At 37.7% G+C, this 20,721-nt stretch overlaps 3 protein-coding genes across 4 annotated transcripts; 1 reads left to right on the top strand and 2 right to left on the bottom strand.

Moving 5' to 3' along the window:
* Nucleotides 1-1,940: 1,940 nt before the first annotated feature.
* LOC125392533 (keratin-associated protein 19-7-like) lies at nucleotides 1,941-2,408 on the bottom strand. Of its 2 annotated transcripts, XM_085678237.2 has the most exons (2): nucleotides 2,274-2,408; nucleotides 1,941-2,231 (listed from the first exon to the last, which is right to left on the bottom strand). In XM_085678237.2, the coding sequence occupies exons 1-2, from the start codon at nucleotides 2,329-2,331 to the stop codon at nucleotides 2,122-2,124; spliced, it is 168 nt and encodes a 55-aa protein (XP_085534363.2). In that variant the 5' UTR covers nucleotides 2,332-2,408; the 3' UTR covers nucleotides 1,941-2,121. The 2 variants fall into 2 exon arrangements, with proteins under 2 accessions (XP_085534363.2, XP_048278278.2); XM_048422321.3 differs by having other exon boundaries at nucleotides 1,941-2,408.
* A 5,549-nt stretch (nucleotides 2,409-7,957) lies between these two features.
* On the bottom strand, nucleotides 7,958-8,125 carry LOC125392534 (keratin-associated protein 20-2-like). Its single transcript, XM_048422322.3, has one exon. The coding sequence runs from the start codon at nucleotides 8,123-8,125 to the stop codon at nucleotides 7,958-7,960; it is 168 nt and encodes a 55-aa protein (XP_048278279.1).
* A 7,394-nt stretch (nucleotides 8,126-15,519) lies between these two features.
* LOC125392584 (keratin-associated protein 20-2-like) lies at nucleotides 15,520-15,690 on the top strand. Its single transcript, XM_048422414.2, has one exon. The coding sequence runs from the start codon at nucleotides 15,520-15,522 to the stop codon at nucleotides 15,688-15,690; it is 171 nt and encodes a 56-aa protein (XP_048278371.2).
* Nucleotides 15,691-20,721: the final 5,031 nt, after the last annotated feature.

Genomic DNA, 20,721 nt, shown 5'->3' with positions numbered 1-20,721 from the left:
ATAGCACAGAGAACCATGAGTGATTAAGGTCAGCAGATAACACACTGCAGAATGCACCAGTGTAAGTGAAACATCTATATTACATATCCTGCCTTCAAGGTAAAGGATTACTATGGAGATAAGAGAAAGATTCTAGAAGCTAAAATTTGTAGGTGATAAAGAGGAAATCATGCTTTCTGGACACAGAAGAATAGCTGCACATATCAGTCCATAGCAGTTAAGACAGCATACACAAAGTGTGTCTGTGTCTCACAAAAACATCACAGAAAGCAGAGGTAGGCATAAAATTTCTTCCTCCACTTAAGAAGCTATTGGCAGTTGATAGCTGCTGGTATCAGGAGAGTCAGTTTTCTTTAAGGGTCCAGACCTTGCCCTCCAGAGAAGCCCATACAACCATGATTATATGGGCAGCACACATTGAACTTAAGTAATTGTTTTTTAAAAAAAATAAAATTGAGATTGAGAGAAGAGGGAAGCCTAGATGTGGGAAGACTTGGGGAGATGACTGTGAGCAAAATATATTATATGAAATCCACAAAGAACCAATGAAAAGGGGAAAGAGCTTTGCGAGTGACACCAGCTGACTCATCATATTGAAACGGCTATAGGGGGAAAATGTGGTAGAGACCATATGAAATAAAAGGAACTCTGGACACCCCTGAGAACATGCATGGTGACAGTCATTGCAGAAAACCCTGGTATAGATTATCATCAACATGGTCATATAACTTTCTTATTGTTCTTCTGAAAATTTAACTGACAGACTAAAGAATGGGGTCGCAAAGATAGGACTGTGACTACCAAATTCATTGTGATGTTCCTCAGAAGAGGAAAGATGTGGATTTAATGACTCATAATGGCTTATCATGATATCTGAGTGTTAGGAAATAGTGATTGCTGGACAAGGCAGGGCAATTGTGCATGTGAATTCACAGCTTCTGAGACAGCATTCACAAAGCTGACAAAATTCTAGCTTGGAAATAGAAGCGGGCATGAAATCCCACACCCAACTAGAAAGCTATTGATGGTCAATGACTTCTGGAGGAGGAGAGTCAGCTTTCTTCCAGGATGCAGTTCTTGGTGGGCAGACCAAACTGCAAGGGATGGCCATCTAGTCAAGAGTGCATGTGCAACACAAACTATTTTTTTTTATTTATAGGGTTTTGGCTTTGTTTGGTTTGGTTTGGTTGAAAAGAGCATACAAAATTGGGTGAGTAGTGAAAGGGGTGTGGACTGAAGAACAGAAGGCTCAGGGGTAGATATGATCAAATTATATCGTATGGAATACTGAAAAACATAGAATGAAAATGGGAACAAAACTGAATTTTAAAAAGTAGAGAAGATGATACTTTATCAGCCTCGGTTCTATTTAATAGCAAAATCAGACTGATTTAATTACAAATGAAAGGCAATTTGATATTGTTTAATAAAAAAGAAAGACCATGAGAACAACCCAAATGTGTATCAATAGATGAATGTTTAACAGAAATGTCTCCTTCTCCTTCTTTCTTTACTTTCTCCCTTGTCGCGCAATCGCTGGTACAAAAAGCCCTCCTTTAGTAGCACCATGGAGGCTTAAATACCCTGCAGTCAATGGCCAACAGGTGAAAATCCCATCCTCTGATCCTCTAGGCAAAGCACAGCTTTTAGTAACTTCAATTAGAAGACTCTAGCAGGGAAGAGCAGCTGAAGGTCAGGACTCAATTGGTTCCAACACTCCCGCTCCCTCCCCTATACCTTTTCCATTTACCCACAAACAGCCTCGGCAAAGTAGGTACAGACACACAAGCATATATCGAAAAGTGATGGAGAACTTTAAATATAAGAAAAGTATTCTTAATTAAAGAGTTTATTGAAAAGCATGCATTTTTACACAAAAGCTGAGAGTCCAGCAGGCTCACATTTTATAAGGCATTGTGTAGACAGTGAAGGGACTCTCTATAAGCTGTCATCTAATCCACTGAACGAGACAGGTAAGATGGAAGTGTTGTATTTCCTTTGACTTACTCAGGCACTTTAATAAAATGGGTGAGGTTAGAAATTTCTGATGTGGGAAAATTATAGACACTTCTGTTAAAATATCAGATTATGGTCAACAGGCTGGACAGCTGTAGAAATTCATCAATAGAAGCCATAAGACCAGCATCTTCTATAGCACAGTGGATGGCAGCAGCCATAACCATAGCCACCATAGCCACCATAGCCACCACAGCCACAGCCATAACCACAGCCATAGCCACTGCCATAGCCATAGCCTAGGCCACCATAGCCATAGCCCAGGCCCCCATAGCCATAGCCCAGGCCTCCATAGTATCTGCCACAGCAGCACATGGTTTCAGGAGGTTGGATGAATTACTGGTGTTCTGTTGAAGACAACAGTAGGTTTCTTGAGTCTGGGTGTCAGCATTCATCGGCAGCCTTTTATACACCTGGGTAGCTGTTGGCAAAACCACAGGCATTATAGCATCACATGTCTCCTCTGTGTTTCAGAAACATCACGATTGTGATTTATTAGTACACGAGGCTGCATAACTGGCATAACTGTGTTCCTACGTCGGGATCCCATAGCCAAACTGTGCATCCTGATCTGAAACTCTGAGCTGCTTTTTATGTAGTGGAGTGAGATCATAATATAATTCTGACAGATGATATAAATCATTAAACAGGTTTCTGTTTTTCTCCCCCTTACACTTGCCTGGTTTTCATTACCCCACTGAAAGGCTTCTGTGTTTTCTTTCCTGTTATTTTGTTTTGTTGTCTGAAATCAGTATTTGCTGGAAGAGTACATTTCTGTCATTTTCCCTGTGAACAGTAAGCTAACTATCAGTTACATTATTTGTAACTGGTTGGCAAGTGTCAACATATTCGGGTACATCCCTGGCCACATTGTCTCCCTGCACATTGTTTTAAAATCCCTGGAAAATAAAATACCATTTGTGCAGAAACTGCATATGCTTCATGTTTCTCTTTGTGAGCCCAGGTGATGATGCTGAGGATGACGTGACTTTGAAATGCACTCTGATTGTGTGAGTAATCTAAAGTCAGCTCTGATTAATGTGCTATTGTTGTGTTAGCAGGGCATGCACATGCTCTCACACACATGGTTTAGCAGGAGAGCAGTGATATCAGTGTACCAGACATCTGGAGAGATATCTCAGTAAATAAGAGTACCAGCTGTGAAAACATAAGCTCCTCAGTTCAAATCCCATAAACCCATATAGAAAGCTCCATATGTCACATCAGTGCTGTTAGGGTTAAGAAACAGTAGAACTTCCAAGGATTGCTGGTTGCCAGGTCAACTCCATATGGAGTAAGAGAACCTGTCTATTGGGAATAAAGTTTGTTGAGAGAGAACAGGACCAATAATTTCTTCCCTGGACTCAACCACCCACTTACATATGTGTGCCCACTACAAACATACACATGCAGATACATACACATGCCCACACACAGGAACATCAATTTCTGTGAATAAGTTCTAGTGATGGGACCTTTGCCTTCTATGCACAAAACATCAAATATATGCCTAAGCATTGTCCCCTCTAATTATCAACTGTACAGACTCCTTACAATTAGTCAAAGAAACCACATGCACTTTCTTTGGCTCAGTTTGTAGGTGAAGGCTGGAGTATTCATATTTATGGTACAAAGCAATCATTGGAAGGCATGGCTTTGTTTGGTTTGAACTTTTCAAAAATGTATTAAAATATATGTTGTATAAAAATAAAATGTATCTACTAAACACATTGAGTTCAGGGAGTATAACAATCATAGAAACAAATATATGTAAATGAGATCACATCATGTTAAATATATCTAATGAATGATTTCCTAAGTAGACATTTTCTCTCTGGTTTTACAGTGCCTAACCTGAAATTCTTAGAATCCACAAACACTTCCAGTAATATAATAATTATATATCAAAACTAGTCTTGCATATATAGAAAGAGCCTGTATATGAAATCAAGCAATGTATAGAAATAAAATTTTAAAAGAAAGGAATAAATGTAAACTTAAGCCAATTTGTGTGAAAATGCCAGGGATATTCCAAATTAAACTCACATATATGAAGAATCAAAGCAAACATTGAGGAGTATGTTGTGAATATGTTTGATTACCATTGGTTAATAGACAAGCTGCTTTGGCCTATGGCAGGGCAGAATACAGCAAGGTGGGAAATTCAAGCAGAGATAGTGAAAGAAAGAAGGTGGAGTCAGGGAGACCCCATGTAACTGCCCAAGGAGAAAGATGACATAACCTTACTGGTAAGTCAAAGTCTTGCGGCAATATGCAGATTAATAGAAATGGGATAATTTAATATTTAAGAGCTAGGTAGAATATGCCCAAGCTCTTGGCCAAGCAGTGTTGTAATTAATACAGTTTCTGTGCGATTATTCAGATCTGGGAGGCTGGGAAATGAATGCTCAGTCTCTGACTTCAGTAGTCAGTAGTGTTTTTCATCTTAGCCACTCTAATTAGGGTAAGAAGAAATATCAAGGTACTTTTCATTTGCATTTCTCTGATGGTTAATGGTGCTGAACAGTTTTATATGTTTCTCATGTGTTTATATTTCATCATTTGAGATATGTTTGTTTAGTTCCATATCCTGTTTTAAAATTGCTTATTTTCTTGATGTTTAGTTTTTTAGTTATTTGTGTATTTTAGATGCTAGGCTTCTATTGGAAGTATAGCCTTAAAATATTTTTCTATTACATAAGATGTTATTGTTGAAAAGGGACTGCTTGTTTGGTTCCCAGCTGCTCAGCTCCAAAATGATCACACAGAAACTTTATTATTTAAATCATTGCTTGGCCCATTTGCTCTAGTTTCTTATTGACTAATTCTTACAGATTAATTTAACCCATTTCTATTAATCTGTGTATCTCCATATGGTTGTGGCTTACCGGCTAAATAGCTGGCATCTGTCTCTGGTGGGGCTACATGGCTTCTCTCTTTCTACACCTCCTTTCTCCCAGCATTCAGCTTAGTTTTCTATGCCTAGCTCTACTCTACCCTATCAACTAGCCAAAGCAGTTACTTTCTTAACAAATGGTATTCACAGCCTACAGAGGGTAAATCCACACCATGTTTTGTCGCTCAAATGATGACATCCTTTGCTGTACAGAATCTCTGGTTTTATGAGTTCCCATTTATCGGTTGTTGGTTTTAACAACTGTACTTCTGAATTTCTAGTCTGAAAGTCTCGCCCTGTGCTAACGGGTTCTAGTGCTTTGCCTGCATTCTTATCTATCAGGATCCATTATCACTGTGTCTATTATTATGCCAGCACTAAGCCATTTTTATTATTATAGGCTTGTACAGGTCAGGAAATTACAAAAGGGACATGCGAGGGGCAGGGCTTTGAAGAGAGTAAGGGTGGAATGGAGTGATTTAAATGTGTAAGTCAGAAAGCCAGAACAGGAATTAGTACAGGAGGGCAGGAAAGAGGAGTAACTAAAGGCAAGATACTACAGGGTAAGATATAAAAGGCCTATTGCCAAGAATAAGTTATCCTTTCCAAAAATGTTGGCTACAAAGATCTCATAGACACCTTCAAAATGGCAGACTTTTGCCACTCTTCTTATTTACTTCAAGACTTGTTGGTAAGACCTTAATGCTGAAGACGAGAAACTCGTGAGTCACAGAACATGAAGAAAATCAATCAGGTAATACATGGGAGATATGGTCCAGTTAGCTAGATTCTTTATTTCTGAAAACTTCTCTGTATGATGCATAAGAGGGAAAGTAGCCATGGGTCTTATGTAGCCATATAAACCCTGCAAGCCACAATAACATCTCATCTGGCAAGACTCACCCCCTGGTTCAATAGTTGTAGGAACAGCATGGGAATAAAAAACCAGTTTCTAAGTAGGGCATACTTCATAATATAAAAACCATACTTGGCACTATTCTTAGGACCAGAACCTGTGGCTGGACATGTATTTGGACTTAGAGGAAACTTGTCATTACTATACAACTAGTGGACACAATATTAAAGATTAACAATATCTTGCAATAATATCAATATCAAAGACTAACAATATTGTATGTCCATTGATTGGTGAATCACTAAATCATCTTCAAAAAAGCTTATTTTTACAGTAGATGTTGATTCTTTGCAAAGGCCCATGACTGGTCAATGAGCAGAGTATAAGAGATTGCAGAGCACTCAGCCACAAATGGAACATCTATATCATATCCTATTCTCCTGAAGATCTGGTATCATTGTTTACAGAGGAGGGAGAAGAAGATTGTAAAAGCAAGAATCAGGGAACACTGCTTTCCAGACCCAGCAGGAAATGTGAACTTGTGAACTCACAACAGTTGTGACAGCATACCCCATATCTGTGTAAGCTCATACCACACAAAATCCCAACTTGAAGGAAGGAGGCAGGCACAAAATCGCACTACTAGTTAAGGAGACACTGGAAACTGGTAGCTGCCAGAAGATAGTTTCTTTAAGCAGGTGACCCTGGGTATGTGCCATAGATAGCCCTACATCACAGGGTGTATAGACAGCACAATTCAAATAAGTATGTTTAATAAAATTTTATTACTATACCAAAAAGAAAAGAAAGATTTTTTTATCTCAAAATGCTAGCTCAACATAAAAGAGACTCAAAGTAGTATGGTCAGGGAAAAAGTAGGGGGTGCTCTGGGAGAGAATTGGGAAGAAGGGTAAATATGATCAAAACGCAGTTTATGAAATTCTCACAGAACTAATGTTTAGTCTCAGAATCAATTTGGTTATGACTTTCAAAACAGATAACAAAAATGAAAAGTCATATTGTATCCAACTAAGACGCTTTACACAGCAGAGCAATCCATAAAAGAAAAGAAAATCAATATATACAAGAAATGGGAGATTAATAACCAAAATGAGGTAGTATCTCCAGCTGAGCAGCAGGAAGACAGCAAATATGTTAACAATGTCATAGACTGGAATAGACAATTTTCAAAAGGAAACCTCAGATGGCCAGAGGGAGAAATAAGGGTCTATTTCACTAATATCTCAAAATTGCAAATCCAAGTCACAATAAGACTGCAGCTGCTAATAGAAAGTCTCTTAGGAAGCACATGGGTATCAGAGGACGTGTGAAGAAAAGACAACCCTCTCTTCTGCGAGAACGTGTGTGATGGCAGCCATTATAGAAAACACTGTAGGCTCTTCCTCAAATATTCATAAAAATAACGTGATATTTCTGACATCTTTACTAGAAGACAAAAGGATTTGACCTCAGAAAATATCTGTACTACCAAATTCATTGGGACATTACTCACAACTGGAAAGATGTGAGAACATCCCAAATGTCTATCAATAATAGATGAATGTTCAAAGGAAGCGTCTCCTTTTCTTTCTTACTCTTTTGCTTTCTTCCTATTTACTCACAAAAATCCACACAGTTGTGACCAAGCAGACAGGAGTACACAGACATACATCCAATGTTGATGGAGACCACTAAACAGAGCCAAAAGAATCAATATTTTTAGTGAATAGTTTATTTAAAAGGAAATTATTTTAATAAAATAGGTAATAATTTAACTAAGTCTCATTTTTCAAAGATGTTATGAAAACAATGAAGAATTTCCCCGCATTTCATATTTTTTGCTTCTTTGTCAAAAATCAGGTGCTTGTAGGTGTGTGAATTAATATCCTGGTCTTTGATTTGGTTCCATTGGCCTCCTGTATGTTTTTATGTCTGCTTTCAGTACTGCAGCCCTGTAGTAGAGTTTGAAGTCAGAAATTGTGATGCCTCCAGAAGTTCTTCTATTGTTCAGGATTGTTTTGGCTATCCTGGAAGCTGACACACTGTCAAAATGCAGATGAGGAATATGATATTCTTGCTGTACTTTGTTTACTTTTTCTCAGATAGTTTAGAATAAGGATGGAATTTATGACAAATTTTTAAGAACTTCTGATATGAAGAAAGTTGGAGCAAGCAGCTGTTGATTCTCCTCAGTAGAAACCACAGGACCAATACCTTCTATAGCATAGTGGGCGATAGCAGCCATAACCATATCCACCATAGCCGCCATAGCCACCATATCCACCATAGCCACAGCCATAGCCTAGGCCACCATAGCCATAGCCCAGGCCTCCATAGTATCCGCCATAGTAACACATGGTGTCAGGAGTGGGGTATTCAGAGGATGATAAGCAGTAGGATCCTTGAGTCTGGGTGTCCCCATCTGCCCAGGGCCTTTTATACACCTGGGTTGTTTCTGGAACAAAACCACAGGCATTAGAGAGTCGCATGTCTGTGTACTGTGCTTCAGAAACATCACGAGTTTGATGATTTACTGGATACACAAGGCTGCATAACTGAGATGATTGTGCTCCTATGTCAGAATTCCACAGTCAAATCATGGGGCTTTAAGGTGGAGGTGAACATGGGAGAAATCAGAGTTGTGGGGAGAGAGGTTGGAATGATGTAAATACAGTATCTACTTATAAAATTCTCGAAAGACAAATGATTTAAATTTATGCTAAAGAAGTAAAGTCCTTGTTCATTTTTCAGCACTCTATTCTGTATTTATTCGAGTGAATTTATGTGGCCTGATTTTATTATGTGCTACACATCAACTTACAAGGAGCTAAGATAATTAACTCCCTTTACCCTTTTTTGATATAGGGGAGGGCAGTTCCACCACTGCACTCTGGAAAAAAAAAATACTTCCATTAAATATAGACCTATCCTTTGGGACATCTCTTCCGTAATTGCAATGGAAGAGGCTTATCTTTTAAGAGCAAGAAATTAAATTTTAATATAATGAAATTGTTTGTTGCTGTAATCTGTACATATATGCTTCCATAAGTCATAGACGTATATGTTCTATGATCAATTTGGGTATCACTCTCCTGTCTAACATTTGTTCTGTTGCTTCATACAGGTTACCCTTGGGCTGCCACTCATTTTCCTGTGCAGAAGAGTTTCAGTGATTCCTCACACATATGAATACATTGTTAATAGAATTTTTAAAAATTGGTAAAAAAAAAAAAGAGATTATTTTGTCTACTTTTGGAAGATGGTGGCTTAATCCAGACAAACAAATGCATATGCAAACGTGTGTGGGGTGGCTTATTTGATTTATCAAATCCACTGTGGTTTAAATTGACTAAGGAAGCTTTGGGAACCGTATTATAACTTCCACAGGAATCCAAATACATAGCTGTTAAAGGTATACAAACAAACTGATTTTCATAACATATTTAAAAAGCAACAGTTGCCAAAGTTCATGTAATGTTTACTAATAGAAATGAAATAATTTAGCATCTGCCACCCTTCTAGCTCTGAGTCTCTCTCAGAAACCTGTCACGGAGGAATCATCCACAGATACTCCCAGCAGGTAATTGGGGGCTACAGCTACCTGTCAGTAGGCACACATGGGAGAAAGGAAAAGGAGGAGAAACAGAAACTGTCAACAGAGAATACAGTATGTAGACACTTCACACACATCATGTTACTACTTTTGTTTCACAAAACAGAATGCTTCTGATTGCTGGGCCTATGAAACTTAGGCTTGGAACATTTCATGAATGAATTTATAATATTTGTGACATTACTCAAATTAGATATGCACATATAAAACTCACTAATGGTAACATATTTTTCCCTCCTAACCAAGATTTAACTCAAAGAGGAATCAAAGACATAAATGTAAAAAATCCTAATGATTTTTTATTAGAATATACAAATATAACAGAACTATATGTTTAAAATATTATACTCTTTCTCCAACAGATAGATTTTCTTCATGAAAATCAGTTAATCATAAATTACTGGACGTACAATATTATACATCCACACATATGGGATTGAATTCTAAGACAGTAATATGTGCATTGTTCTAATTCTAAACTTGCAAGACGTCAACTCTTGTAGTTTGTACTGTTTTATAGCTGAGAGCTGCAAAGCCTCTGAGTTTATTACTTTTCACCATTGTCTCAGTGCTGTTTATCTTAAATATTCAAAAAAATCTTAAAGTCATATGCAACATTCCTACAATACCAGCTAAGATTATGGAATAGATTAACTAAAAACTACAGATCATCTGAGGAATCCTGCAGCTTACCAATATTAAATTCTACCATAGGCAAGGAAAAGATTGAATCTCTTTCAGCATTATTTTATACTTTTTACTTGTCTCATTGAATGTCTTCTTTGATTATTATTTTTGCATTAAATTCATATACAGGTTATCCAATGTCAATGTATAACATAAAATAAATACTTCTATATTCATCCTGAGAAGAAAGTATATGCACCGAAAGAAGAGCATGGAAAATAATATTACTTAGGAGACACCAGACCTTGAATAGCAGGAAACTAACATCTCTAAATAGATACCGCTTACTCACAGAAGCGACAGTCTATCAACTCTTACACTGGGTCATAGCTTGACCCTTGTTCTCTTCCTTTAACATGCTATTGCCCAAAAGTATCTGAACAGGCCAAATAAAGACACCAGACCCATGCAGGGGGAGCTGGGGAAATCTCCTATCAGTGCTTGTATTGGAATTGAGACATGATCAAATCTCAGTCTCGAACAGAGCAGACAACAATGTGGATTTCAAATTTTAAAAGTTATATATTTACACAAGGGAAGACACTTACCCATTTAAGGGATCATTAACAAACAAGTACATTGAAAATTCCATAGTTCAGAATAAAGTCACCAAGATACCAACTAGGAAGGTACCGCCTAACAAATTTCAAGGTGAAAAAAGAGATGGCAGTAAAACAACAAAGGACTTACAGACATTCTACATTAAATATTCATGGGCAGTGCTTATCTAGAGGACATAATTATTTTCATATTAATGATGGATAGATATTCTGTTAGCTTTGTAGCTACTCTAATGTCTCCAGTCATGAACTCCGCACAGAGACAACTCACTAATAAATCCTAAATGCTCATACTGCTGTGGAATGAAAAGTGAATAACAAAGTAGGGTAAAAAGCTCAAAGACAAAGTGCCTCTCGTGAATACTCGTCACAGACATTAAACTAACAAAAGCATAGTGTTTCATGATTGAACATTCATATAGCACAAATTTTCCTGCTAAAGATATCTGCTTGGGTTTTTGGGATCCTGACATAATGTCAAAAGGATTCTTAACTATGAAAGCGTCTGTGTCCCTAATAAACTGTGCTTCCTAAAAGTTTAAAATATGAATTACAGTCAAGCATGAAGCTAACACCTTCCTGTGGCTTGCCCTTCCCATCACGTAAATTGTTGAAAAATTATGGGCAGCTGGTGACATTCACAAAGAGGAAACTGCAATCTGCTCAACTGAACCCTTCCGCTCTCAAAGCCATGAGCTATTTATGGCTGCTATTATGGTGCCCTGTATTATGGCTATGGCAAGTTTGGATACAGCTGCTGTCCCCATGTTGCTGTTGGAGTTACTAGTCCTACAGATTCTACTGAGTCTGGAGCTGATCGGCCTGTAGAACTCCTTCTCCCACTACCCCCTACATTTTCCAAATGTCTGTCCATGACATAAATAATTTATTTGTCTTACAGAACAGTAAAAACAAGAACATCATGCTGATGTTTAATCTTTCAATGTATCAGACTTAGCAAGCTTCACATAAGAGATTTCAACATGCATAAAGCATGTTTTATTTCAGGAATTATTACTTTGGCATTTGTTAAAAATAAATAGCTTCAAAGAGAAAATTCTCTTTCCATTACTTATTATTATTATTTTTTGCAAAACATGCAGCTTGTTTGTCCAGTTTTCTCTGTTGTTTAAGGTCCATTTCTCTTTATGTGTTTTTTCATGATTATGTGAAGGGAGTGGTTGAAGTCTTGAATAAATATGTATTAAGGTAATAAGCACACCCAAGTCAAGGATACCAATGCTTCAGACCCATAGGAATGGCAAAATCTCCCTTGGTCAAGCTAAGAGGAATGATAAGAACTTCCACTGTCACAATAACAGATACTGACAGTGTGTGCAGAAAGCATCTCTGTTGCCTGCTGCTAGACACCATTCCCCACCAAGATTATCTGACCTACCTCCTCTCTCATGCTGTCTCTGATGCCTGCAGCTGAAGACTGGTCCCCACCAAGATGACCTAAGCCACCTCCTCCTCCTCCATGCTATCTCAGCACCTGTTGTTGAGTCTCAGAGAACAAGTCCCACCTGATCCCAGATCTTCTGTATGTGTGACTCTATGCCTTTAATGGTTTCAATCTCTTCACCTCAGTTAAGTCAATCGTAAGCCTTGCAAGTCACAGCACTCAGAAGCAGATTTTCTACAAATAAGTGCACACATTTAGAGAATGCATATTTTATTCTGATGCATGGAATCAATTTGTGTGACAGGTAATGAGGTGAACTCAATTCATCACCACACAGCAGAAGGCTCAGCTCAAGCATGGCCTGTCCTTCATTCAACCTTCCTGTCACTCTAAAAAAAAGTGATGTTGTTTGATTTATATACATCACTTTATTTAGATAACTTCCTTCAGTTAAAAGTAGATTAATGAATAAATTATCCTGAGTCCAATATAAAACACTGATACCTTTTCACTAAGATAAAGAGAAAAACTACCTGCAGGAGACTTTGCATGTGCCCTCATTGTAGCTCAACCTTGGTCATTATGACCTTTATATTCCAACCATTTCTTCTTCAACCACCTGATCACAAGTCAGACAGAATGACATGCAAATTATTATAGTTGAATACATTCCATCCTTCTCTTTCTGGGTCTGGGTTCCCTCACTCAGGATAGATTTTTCTACTTTCATCCATTTGCCTGAAAATTTCAAGATGTCCTTGTTTTACTGTTGAGTAATACTCCATTGTGTAAATGTACCACATTTTCTTTATTCATTCTTCAGTTGATGGACATCGAGGTTTTTTCCAAGTTCTGGCTATTACAAATAATGCTGCTATGGACATAGTTGAGCAAATATCCTTGTGGTATGATTGTGCATTCTTTGGGTAAATGCCCAAGAGTGGTATTGCTAGGTCTTGAAGTAGATTGATACCCAATTTTCTGATGAACAGCCATACTGATTCCAAAGTGGCTGTATAAATTTGCACTCCCATTAGCAATGAAGGAGTGTTTCCCATACTCCACATGACCCAACCTAGAGAAAGTTCACAGACTATGCACTGACAGCTGGAAACCTCCATGGGATCAAACTAGAACCTCTGAATATGGGTGTAAGTTATGTGGTTCGATCTGTTAGGGAAGGGTAGTGGCAGTAAGAGCAGAACCTATCCCAGGCGCATGAACTTGTTTTTTAGAGTCCATTGCCTATGGTGGGATACCATGTTCAGCCTTGATACTGAGGAGAGGGGCTTGGTCTTGCCTCAAATTGGTATGCCAGACATTGTTAACTCCCCAAAGAAGAACTTAGCCCCTCTGAGGAGTGAATGGAGAATAAGAAGTAGGGAAGAGGGAAAGGACAGGAGAAGGTTGGAATTGGGTTGATATATATATATATAAAGTAAAAAAATGAATTTTTAATAAAAAAGAAAATATATAGTTTTTTTAAAGGAACAACTTTAAACACATTTTTTTCTAATTGCTGGCTTAGATTTTCTGTGAATAAGTATCTTTCAGTACTTGGATCATATACCTCTGTTATCAAATGAGAGAAGAAAAAAATGAAAAGTAGATCAAATCCTCTCTTCTTAGAAAGTAATTTCAACATCACAAAATCAACCAGAAACAAGAGGAAACTTCAGAGAATGAAGCTGTGTTGGAGAAGTTACCAATCACACAATTAGAAAGTCAATGTGATGCCTCTATGAAAGTCACAAGAGGGACAGTTACATTTATAGGTTTGTGATACATGGTTACATCGGTCACATGATTGAAGTGGTAGAATGGGGAGAGATATAAGAGTGAAATGAACAATAGATGTCATAACTGGAAAAAACTGGAGAACTTGAGAAAGAGAACTTATAAATTATTTTATGTTTTTAAACCTTTCTTTGCTGATATATATACATATTTATATATATGTGTTTATCTATGTGTTTATTTATATATATAACATTTGTGATTAATTTCATATTCAAAGAAAACAAGTTCTACCACTGACGGAGACGGTATCTGGAGAAATGTGATCCTCAGCCATTGTAAAGTAAGAGGGAGAGGTGCTACTTAAGAAGTCCTCTGACATCTACCCTTATGTGAATTATGCCTCATCTGTATAGATATCCCTATTTTACTGTCAAACTTATTATACTACATTTTTATGAGACAGGATCACTCTGTATCTCAGCTTGGCCAAGAACTATGCAGCTCAGAACAGTCTCAAATCTTTTAGCAGCAGCTCCTGCCTCAGCCTCCCGAAGGCAAAGCAGGGAAGAGCAGCAGTGTTGAGAGGAGGCTGCTGTGGGAGAGGGAGGTGTGAGAGGTGAAGAAGGTGTGTGAGAGAAGGATGAGAGAATGAATGAGTAAGAGAGAGTGGGTAAGCAATGAATGATTGAGATCGAAGAAACACAAGTGTATGAATGTGTGTGAGAAAGAGCTGTGTGAAAGAGCTGCTGCTACAGAGGAGCTGTGCCTCAGGATTGTGTAAAGTGCTGTACGGTGGGAGGCTATGTCAATGAGATCTATAGCTATGGTAGTATGGGGATCTGTGACTGTGTGGAGGCAGGAAGAGGAAACTGTATAGAGAAGAGATACAAAGGAGAAAGGTATGGAATAGAAAGGTGTGCAGTCATGCGGGAAGATACGTTGTAACTGAATATTGAAATATGTAACTGGACAGGAGAGGAAGGTCTGTATGTTAAGAGAGATTGTCAAGAAAGAGAGACGATTTAAGTTAAAGAAAAGGAGAAAATTACCATCAGGAAAGTGTGTGCTTGTTCCTTTTTTTTTTTTTTTTTTTAGGTTACCATCAGAAAGTGTGAGTTTCTAGAAAAGCCTAGTCCCTGCTGCCTTTGTGGATTTTCTCACATACTCTGGTGCTGACTTCTGGGGACTGCTCCCCAAAAAGTCAGCAATAATCATTGAGTTCAGGATAAATCTGAATTTTGCATTTGGAAGATGTACACAGCCGCTGAGTTAACAATAGCAAACATAAGATTCAGAAAATAAATTCTTCAAGATATATTTACATTACATTAACAAAACAATAAAGACTGTCTTCCTATAGAATATTACAAAATAAATGAATATTAAAAACATAAAATATCTTACTTATTTAAATCGTATCACAGAGTACATTTATAAATATTTAATAAGGTACATATAAAATGAGACAGTCTTAAAAATAGAACCAGGATTTCACATTAGAGTCCCATGGTTTGACCTTGGGACCCTGACATAGGAGCACAATTATTTTAGTTATGCAGTCTTGTCTGTCCAGTATAACATGACACTGAATGTTTTCTCAAGCATGGTAAAGAGATGTATAATGCCACAGTGCCTGTGGTTTACCCCAGCAACAGCCCAGGTGTATAAAAGGCTCTGGGCAGATAGGGACACCCAGACTTGAAAAACCTACTGCTTATCTTCTCCGAACAGGCCACTTCTGACAACATGTGTTACTACGGCAGCTACTATGGAGGACTGGGCTATGGCTATGGTGGCCTAGGCTATGGCTATGGTGGCTATGGTGGCTATGGTGGCTATGGTGGCTATGGTGGCTACGGTTATGGTTGTTACCGCCCACTGTGCTATAGAAGGTACTGGTCCTGTGGCTTCTACTGAGGAGATTCTATAACTGCTCACTCCAAATTTCTTCACCTCAGATGTTCTTAAGCATCTTCATAAATTCCAACCTCATGATTAGCTATTTGAGAAAAAATAAATGAAATACAACATGGCTACCAAATTCCTTATTTTCAATTTGAAGGCATGAATATTTGCAGAAAGCTATTCTTTGTCACCATAATGCCTGAGAAAAAGAGATTCTCTTGCATTCTAATCTTTTCCCTGAATATATATGTGTTTAAATAAAATTTTTTTCTTGAAATATAGTTTTACCAAATGTTGAATGTATGTTTACGCATTTATATCTGATGGGTAACATATGTGTAATTGTGTATAAATGGGAGAGGGGTTGAAAAAAAAGAGAGAGAGAAAAGGGAGGGAGGGAAGAGAAAGAAGGCAAGAGGAAAAGAGAGGGAGGGAATATGGAAGGAGAGAGAGAAGGAAGGACAGAAGGAAGGGAGGGGTGGAAAAAAGAATGAAAGAGAAAAAGGAAGGAGGAGAAAGAGAGAGAAAGAAAAAGAAAGAAAGAAAGAAAGAAAGAGAGAGAGAAAGAAAGAAAGAAAGGAAGGAAGGAAGGAAGAAAGAAAGAAAGAAAGAAAGAAGAGAGGTAGGGAGGGAGGGAAAGAGGGAGGGACGGAGGGAAGAAGGGAAGGGCAAAAGAGGGAGGGAATATGGAAGGAGAGAGAGAAGGAAGGACAGAAGGAAGGGAGGGGTGGAAAAAAGAATGAAAGAGAAAAAGGAAGGAGGAGAAAGAGAGAGAAAGAAAAAGAAAGAAAGAAAGAAAGAAAGAAAGAAAGAAAGAAAGAAAGAAAGAGAGAAAGAAAGAAAGAAAGGAAGGAAAGAAGAAAGAAAGAAAGAAAGAAAGAAAGAAAGAAAGAAAGAAAGAAGAGAGGTAGGGAGGGAGGGAAGGAGGGAGGGACGGAGGGAAGAAGGGAAGGGCAAAAGAGGGAGGGAAGGGAGAGTGTGAGAGGGAGGGGAGGGGACAGAGGGAAGAGGAGAAAACAAGAGGGAGAGAAAGGGAGGAAGCAAGAAGGAAGGAGGAGGAGAGAATGAGGAGGGAGGGAGAGAAGGAAGGAAGGAAGGAAGAGAAAAAAGAATGAAAGAGGAAGGAAGGAAGAAGAGAGAGAAGAAAAGAGAAAGAAAGAAAGAAAGAAAGAAAGAAAGAAAGAAAGAAAGAAAGAAAGAAAGAAAGAAAGAAAGAGATGGATGTTCTCTTTAAGCATTCTTCTACTGGTAGATTTTTTAAACATCTTCATAGTTTTGCTAATGCAGAATGTCTCTAAGAACAAACCTTTTGTTTGCTAATTAAATGTTACTTCTCCAAATATGTTTGGAATATCCCAAATGCCTTCCATGGTTGTCATAACATAATCCTCACAGTGCACAGGCTTCCCTTAACTGCACAAGATCTGCAGCACCAGTCTTCTTTCTAATGTCCATTTTATTAACAACTATAAAGAAGGATCTCATTGTAATTTTTACTTACAATTTTGAAAATGCCCCCTTGGCCATTTGTGGACTTTCTTCTGAAGTGTGTTGGTAATAATTCTCTAACAATTATAACATCAGTGTATTTGTAGATATTCCATGTAATTTCAGTTATGGAATTCCCATTCTTTATATAGAGCAGTGCGTGAATTGCCCTGCTATGCCAAATCCCTTAGATGGGTACAAGCAGCCATTTCTATTTTCTTTCTGTTGCTTGTGCTTTTAAAGTCACAGCCAATCATTTATGAGACTAAGAAAAGAAAGGTTTCCACTATTTATTCCTTTTTGTTACTAGTTCTTGGTGAACCTCATAAGATACATTTGGATAAAAGTAATGTCTTTCCATATCTCTTCTCAGACCTCCCAATTTATGTCCAACCAGCATTGGGTCCTTTTTTTCTTAAACTAGTCTAGTCCAATTTAGGATGCCTATACCCTCTAGGATGGGTAACCAACCATCTCCTGGAGTGTGGCTGACCTACTTGGGGCCACAACCCTAAAGAGGCTGACTCTTCACTTGCTGGCAGATACCAAATAACAACAGCTCCTGAGCTAAAAATAGAAATTCATATCCGCCTCACAACTTTGAGTTGGGATTTTATCTGGCTCAAGCTTTCATAGGTCTTATGCAAGCACTCACAACTTCTGTGAGTTCATACATTGAACTACCTTCTGTGTGGGAAAAATCTGTTTACTTATAGTCATGAATTGTCCCACAACTATATTAAATCTATCCATACCACCACTGTGTATGTGTGGTGTGGTGTGTGTGTGTGTGTGTGTGTGTGTGTGTGTGTGTGTGTGTAAGTGTGTGACTCTGTGATTCTCATTATGTGTATTTTGTCCAGTTTGTAATCTCAGAGTTAATCATCATCCACCACAACAAGGCATGGCTCTGATAAAAGTTGAGAGGTGCACTAATCTACAAATATAACATTGGAACTCTGTTTAATATCAAGACTAGTTAGCAAAATACTTCTAGCAGGCACTGCCATAGGGCCTTTGACCTATCTAACTTCAGACTCTGAGGCCTAGTAATGGTGCCATGTATGGGTTACATCCTTTGAAATAAAACTTAGATTCAATCGGAAAGGAGTTTATTACACCCAAGGTCTTCAAGTCTTTGCTACAGCTGTGTGCATATATTGACAGACCAGTCCTTTTTGAATCCCACAAAGCTCACAGTTGGTTAAAACTGATAACATTTTATCTTACAGTAGTATGTATGACAACTTACAATGCTAAGAAAGTTACATAGTAGCTATGAAGCTTCCGAGTCAGGACAAGCTTGATTTCTCCATGTTCTGTAACTCAACTATATCTTCAGCAACAGGATCATAATGTCAGGTTCTGGATGTAAACAATAGGATTGGGAATAGCCAGTAATATTCTGAGGTCTATTGGAGCCCGTTGGTCAAGAATTCCAAAAGAGGTAACCCATTCCAGGCAATGGGCTTTTTACTTGTCAGCTTGTGATGTCTATTATGGATATTGCTAGCCTATTATAGGGTAACCCCATTTGAATATGCATACACATGTATAGGCAAATATAAAATGCACATTATATATGTATGTATAATTTGTATTTATATATACATGTACACTATACATATATATACATATACACATATGTGGAAGCTTATATAGTGGAAAGCAGGCTTCCATACAGTATTCCCATAAGGTTCTTAGTGTTAGTAATTCCTCTTTTCCTGCGTTCCCACCCACCAACCTTTATAACTTTTGCTGTTCCATTATAACTTTTACCTCTTGATACTCCAGCATTCAATTTCAACTCATTTAAGAATACTCATACACACAGAGAAACATGTGCATTGCCCCTTACTAATATCTTGTCCTCTGCAAAGCTATATTAACAAACAGCATGGTACTGGCATTAAAAATAGATGCACTGATCAATGGAATCTGAGAAAGTGTAATACATGAACTTTGAGCCACAGAGAAGTACTTTTGAGAAAGAACCACAATCAGACAGAGCTTAAGAGTACAACATATAAATATGACCTCATAAAGCTCAAAATTTCTGTAAGCAAAGAACACCATCATTCAAGTAAAGAGAGGCCCTAAATTATGGGGGGAAACTTTAACTTTTCTATATTGAAGAAAAGGCTAGTATCTAGAATATAAAAAGAACTCAAAAACCTAACATCAAGAAAACAAACTATCAAAATTATTAAATAGAGGAGGATGGAACTAAACAGTTGCCTCACAAGTTATGAAATATAAATGCTTGAGAAACACTTTTAAAATATTTAGCTTCACTAGCCCTCAGGGAAATAAAAGTCAAAATGACTTTGAAATGCCTTCTTCCCTCACGGCTAAGACGAAGAGCACAAATGTCTGCAAATGCTATTGTGGATTCTGGGAAAGGAAACATTTGTTTGCATCTGGTAGGAGTGCAAAGTGCTGCAGCCATGGTGGAAATCAGTGTGGAGATCATTTTTAAAAAACACAAAAAAAACCTAGAAATAGATCTAGTACATGATCCAGATATACCATGCTTGGGCATAAATACAATGGTCTCAGTATCATAGTATACTTTCTTATTCATGATCATTGTTGCTCCATTCAACATATCCAAGGAACAGAGACAGCTGTGTTGTGTAGTCTATAGATAAGTGCGTATAAAAACTGTGTTGCTTTTACACAATGGAACATGATCCAACTGTTAAGAGAAGTGAACTGTGACACTTGCACTTGAATGGATGAAACTAAAAGACTGAGTGAACTAAGACCTGAAAGTCAAATGTCAAATACTTTGAGGATGTTCGCTTTGATTCTTCAAATATGTATTCCATTTGAAGTACCCCATGGAATGACTCTGAGGATTGAAGTTCGTATACATTCCTTTCACTAAAAATTTTATTTTATGCATGTTTTCAAATGTAGGCACTTTCTTCATACCTCTCTATATAAGACTGGTTTTCATATTTCATGATCAAATCTCTACCACTGACAGCACTTGTGTGTCCAAAGAATTTCAGGTTGGACACTCAACATCAGAGAAAAATCTCATGAAATTGTCCAATAGCTACATTTGTCATGAAACTCCCTTGTTTACATAGATTTGTCTCTTTGTCAAACTCCTTGACTGAATGCTTAGCTGCACATATTTTATTTTAGAAAACATATATTATTGTAAATATGTAAAAATAGAATTTCTCTGGGTATGCATGTGTGAAATGTCTGTCTGTATGTGTGTATTTTTGTGTTGTATGTGAGTGTGGTATAAGCACATAGGTGTTTGAGTAGATGAATGAATGTGTATACTTGCTAAATGAGCACATTATGTAATTTCTTTACTTTTTCCACCTACTCTATACCCATGAAATGTGTTTTCAGTGGGACATGGTGCCAGACTGACAATCTGTTCGTCATAGTATCCTTTTGTACTTTACACCATAACACCGAGGTGTAGGAATCTGAACACACACAACTTCTTACATGCGTTTTGGAGATTTTCAGCTATATTCTCATGCTGACACAAAAAGTACTTATCTACCTGACTATTAGTTAAACTCG

The sequence above is a fragment of the Myodes glareolus genome, chromosome 2 (genome assembly GCF_982192425.1).
Source record: "Myodes glareolus chromosome 2, mMyoGla1.1, whole genome shotgun sequence".
In the NCBI taxonomy this organism is placed as follows: domain Eukaryota; kingdom Metazoa; phylum Chordata; class Mammalia; order Rodentia; family Cricetidae; genus Myodes; species Myodes glareolus.
The sequence above is the reverse complement of the archived record's forward strand: the minus strand, read 5'-3'. Positions and strand labels throughout refer to the sequence as shown.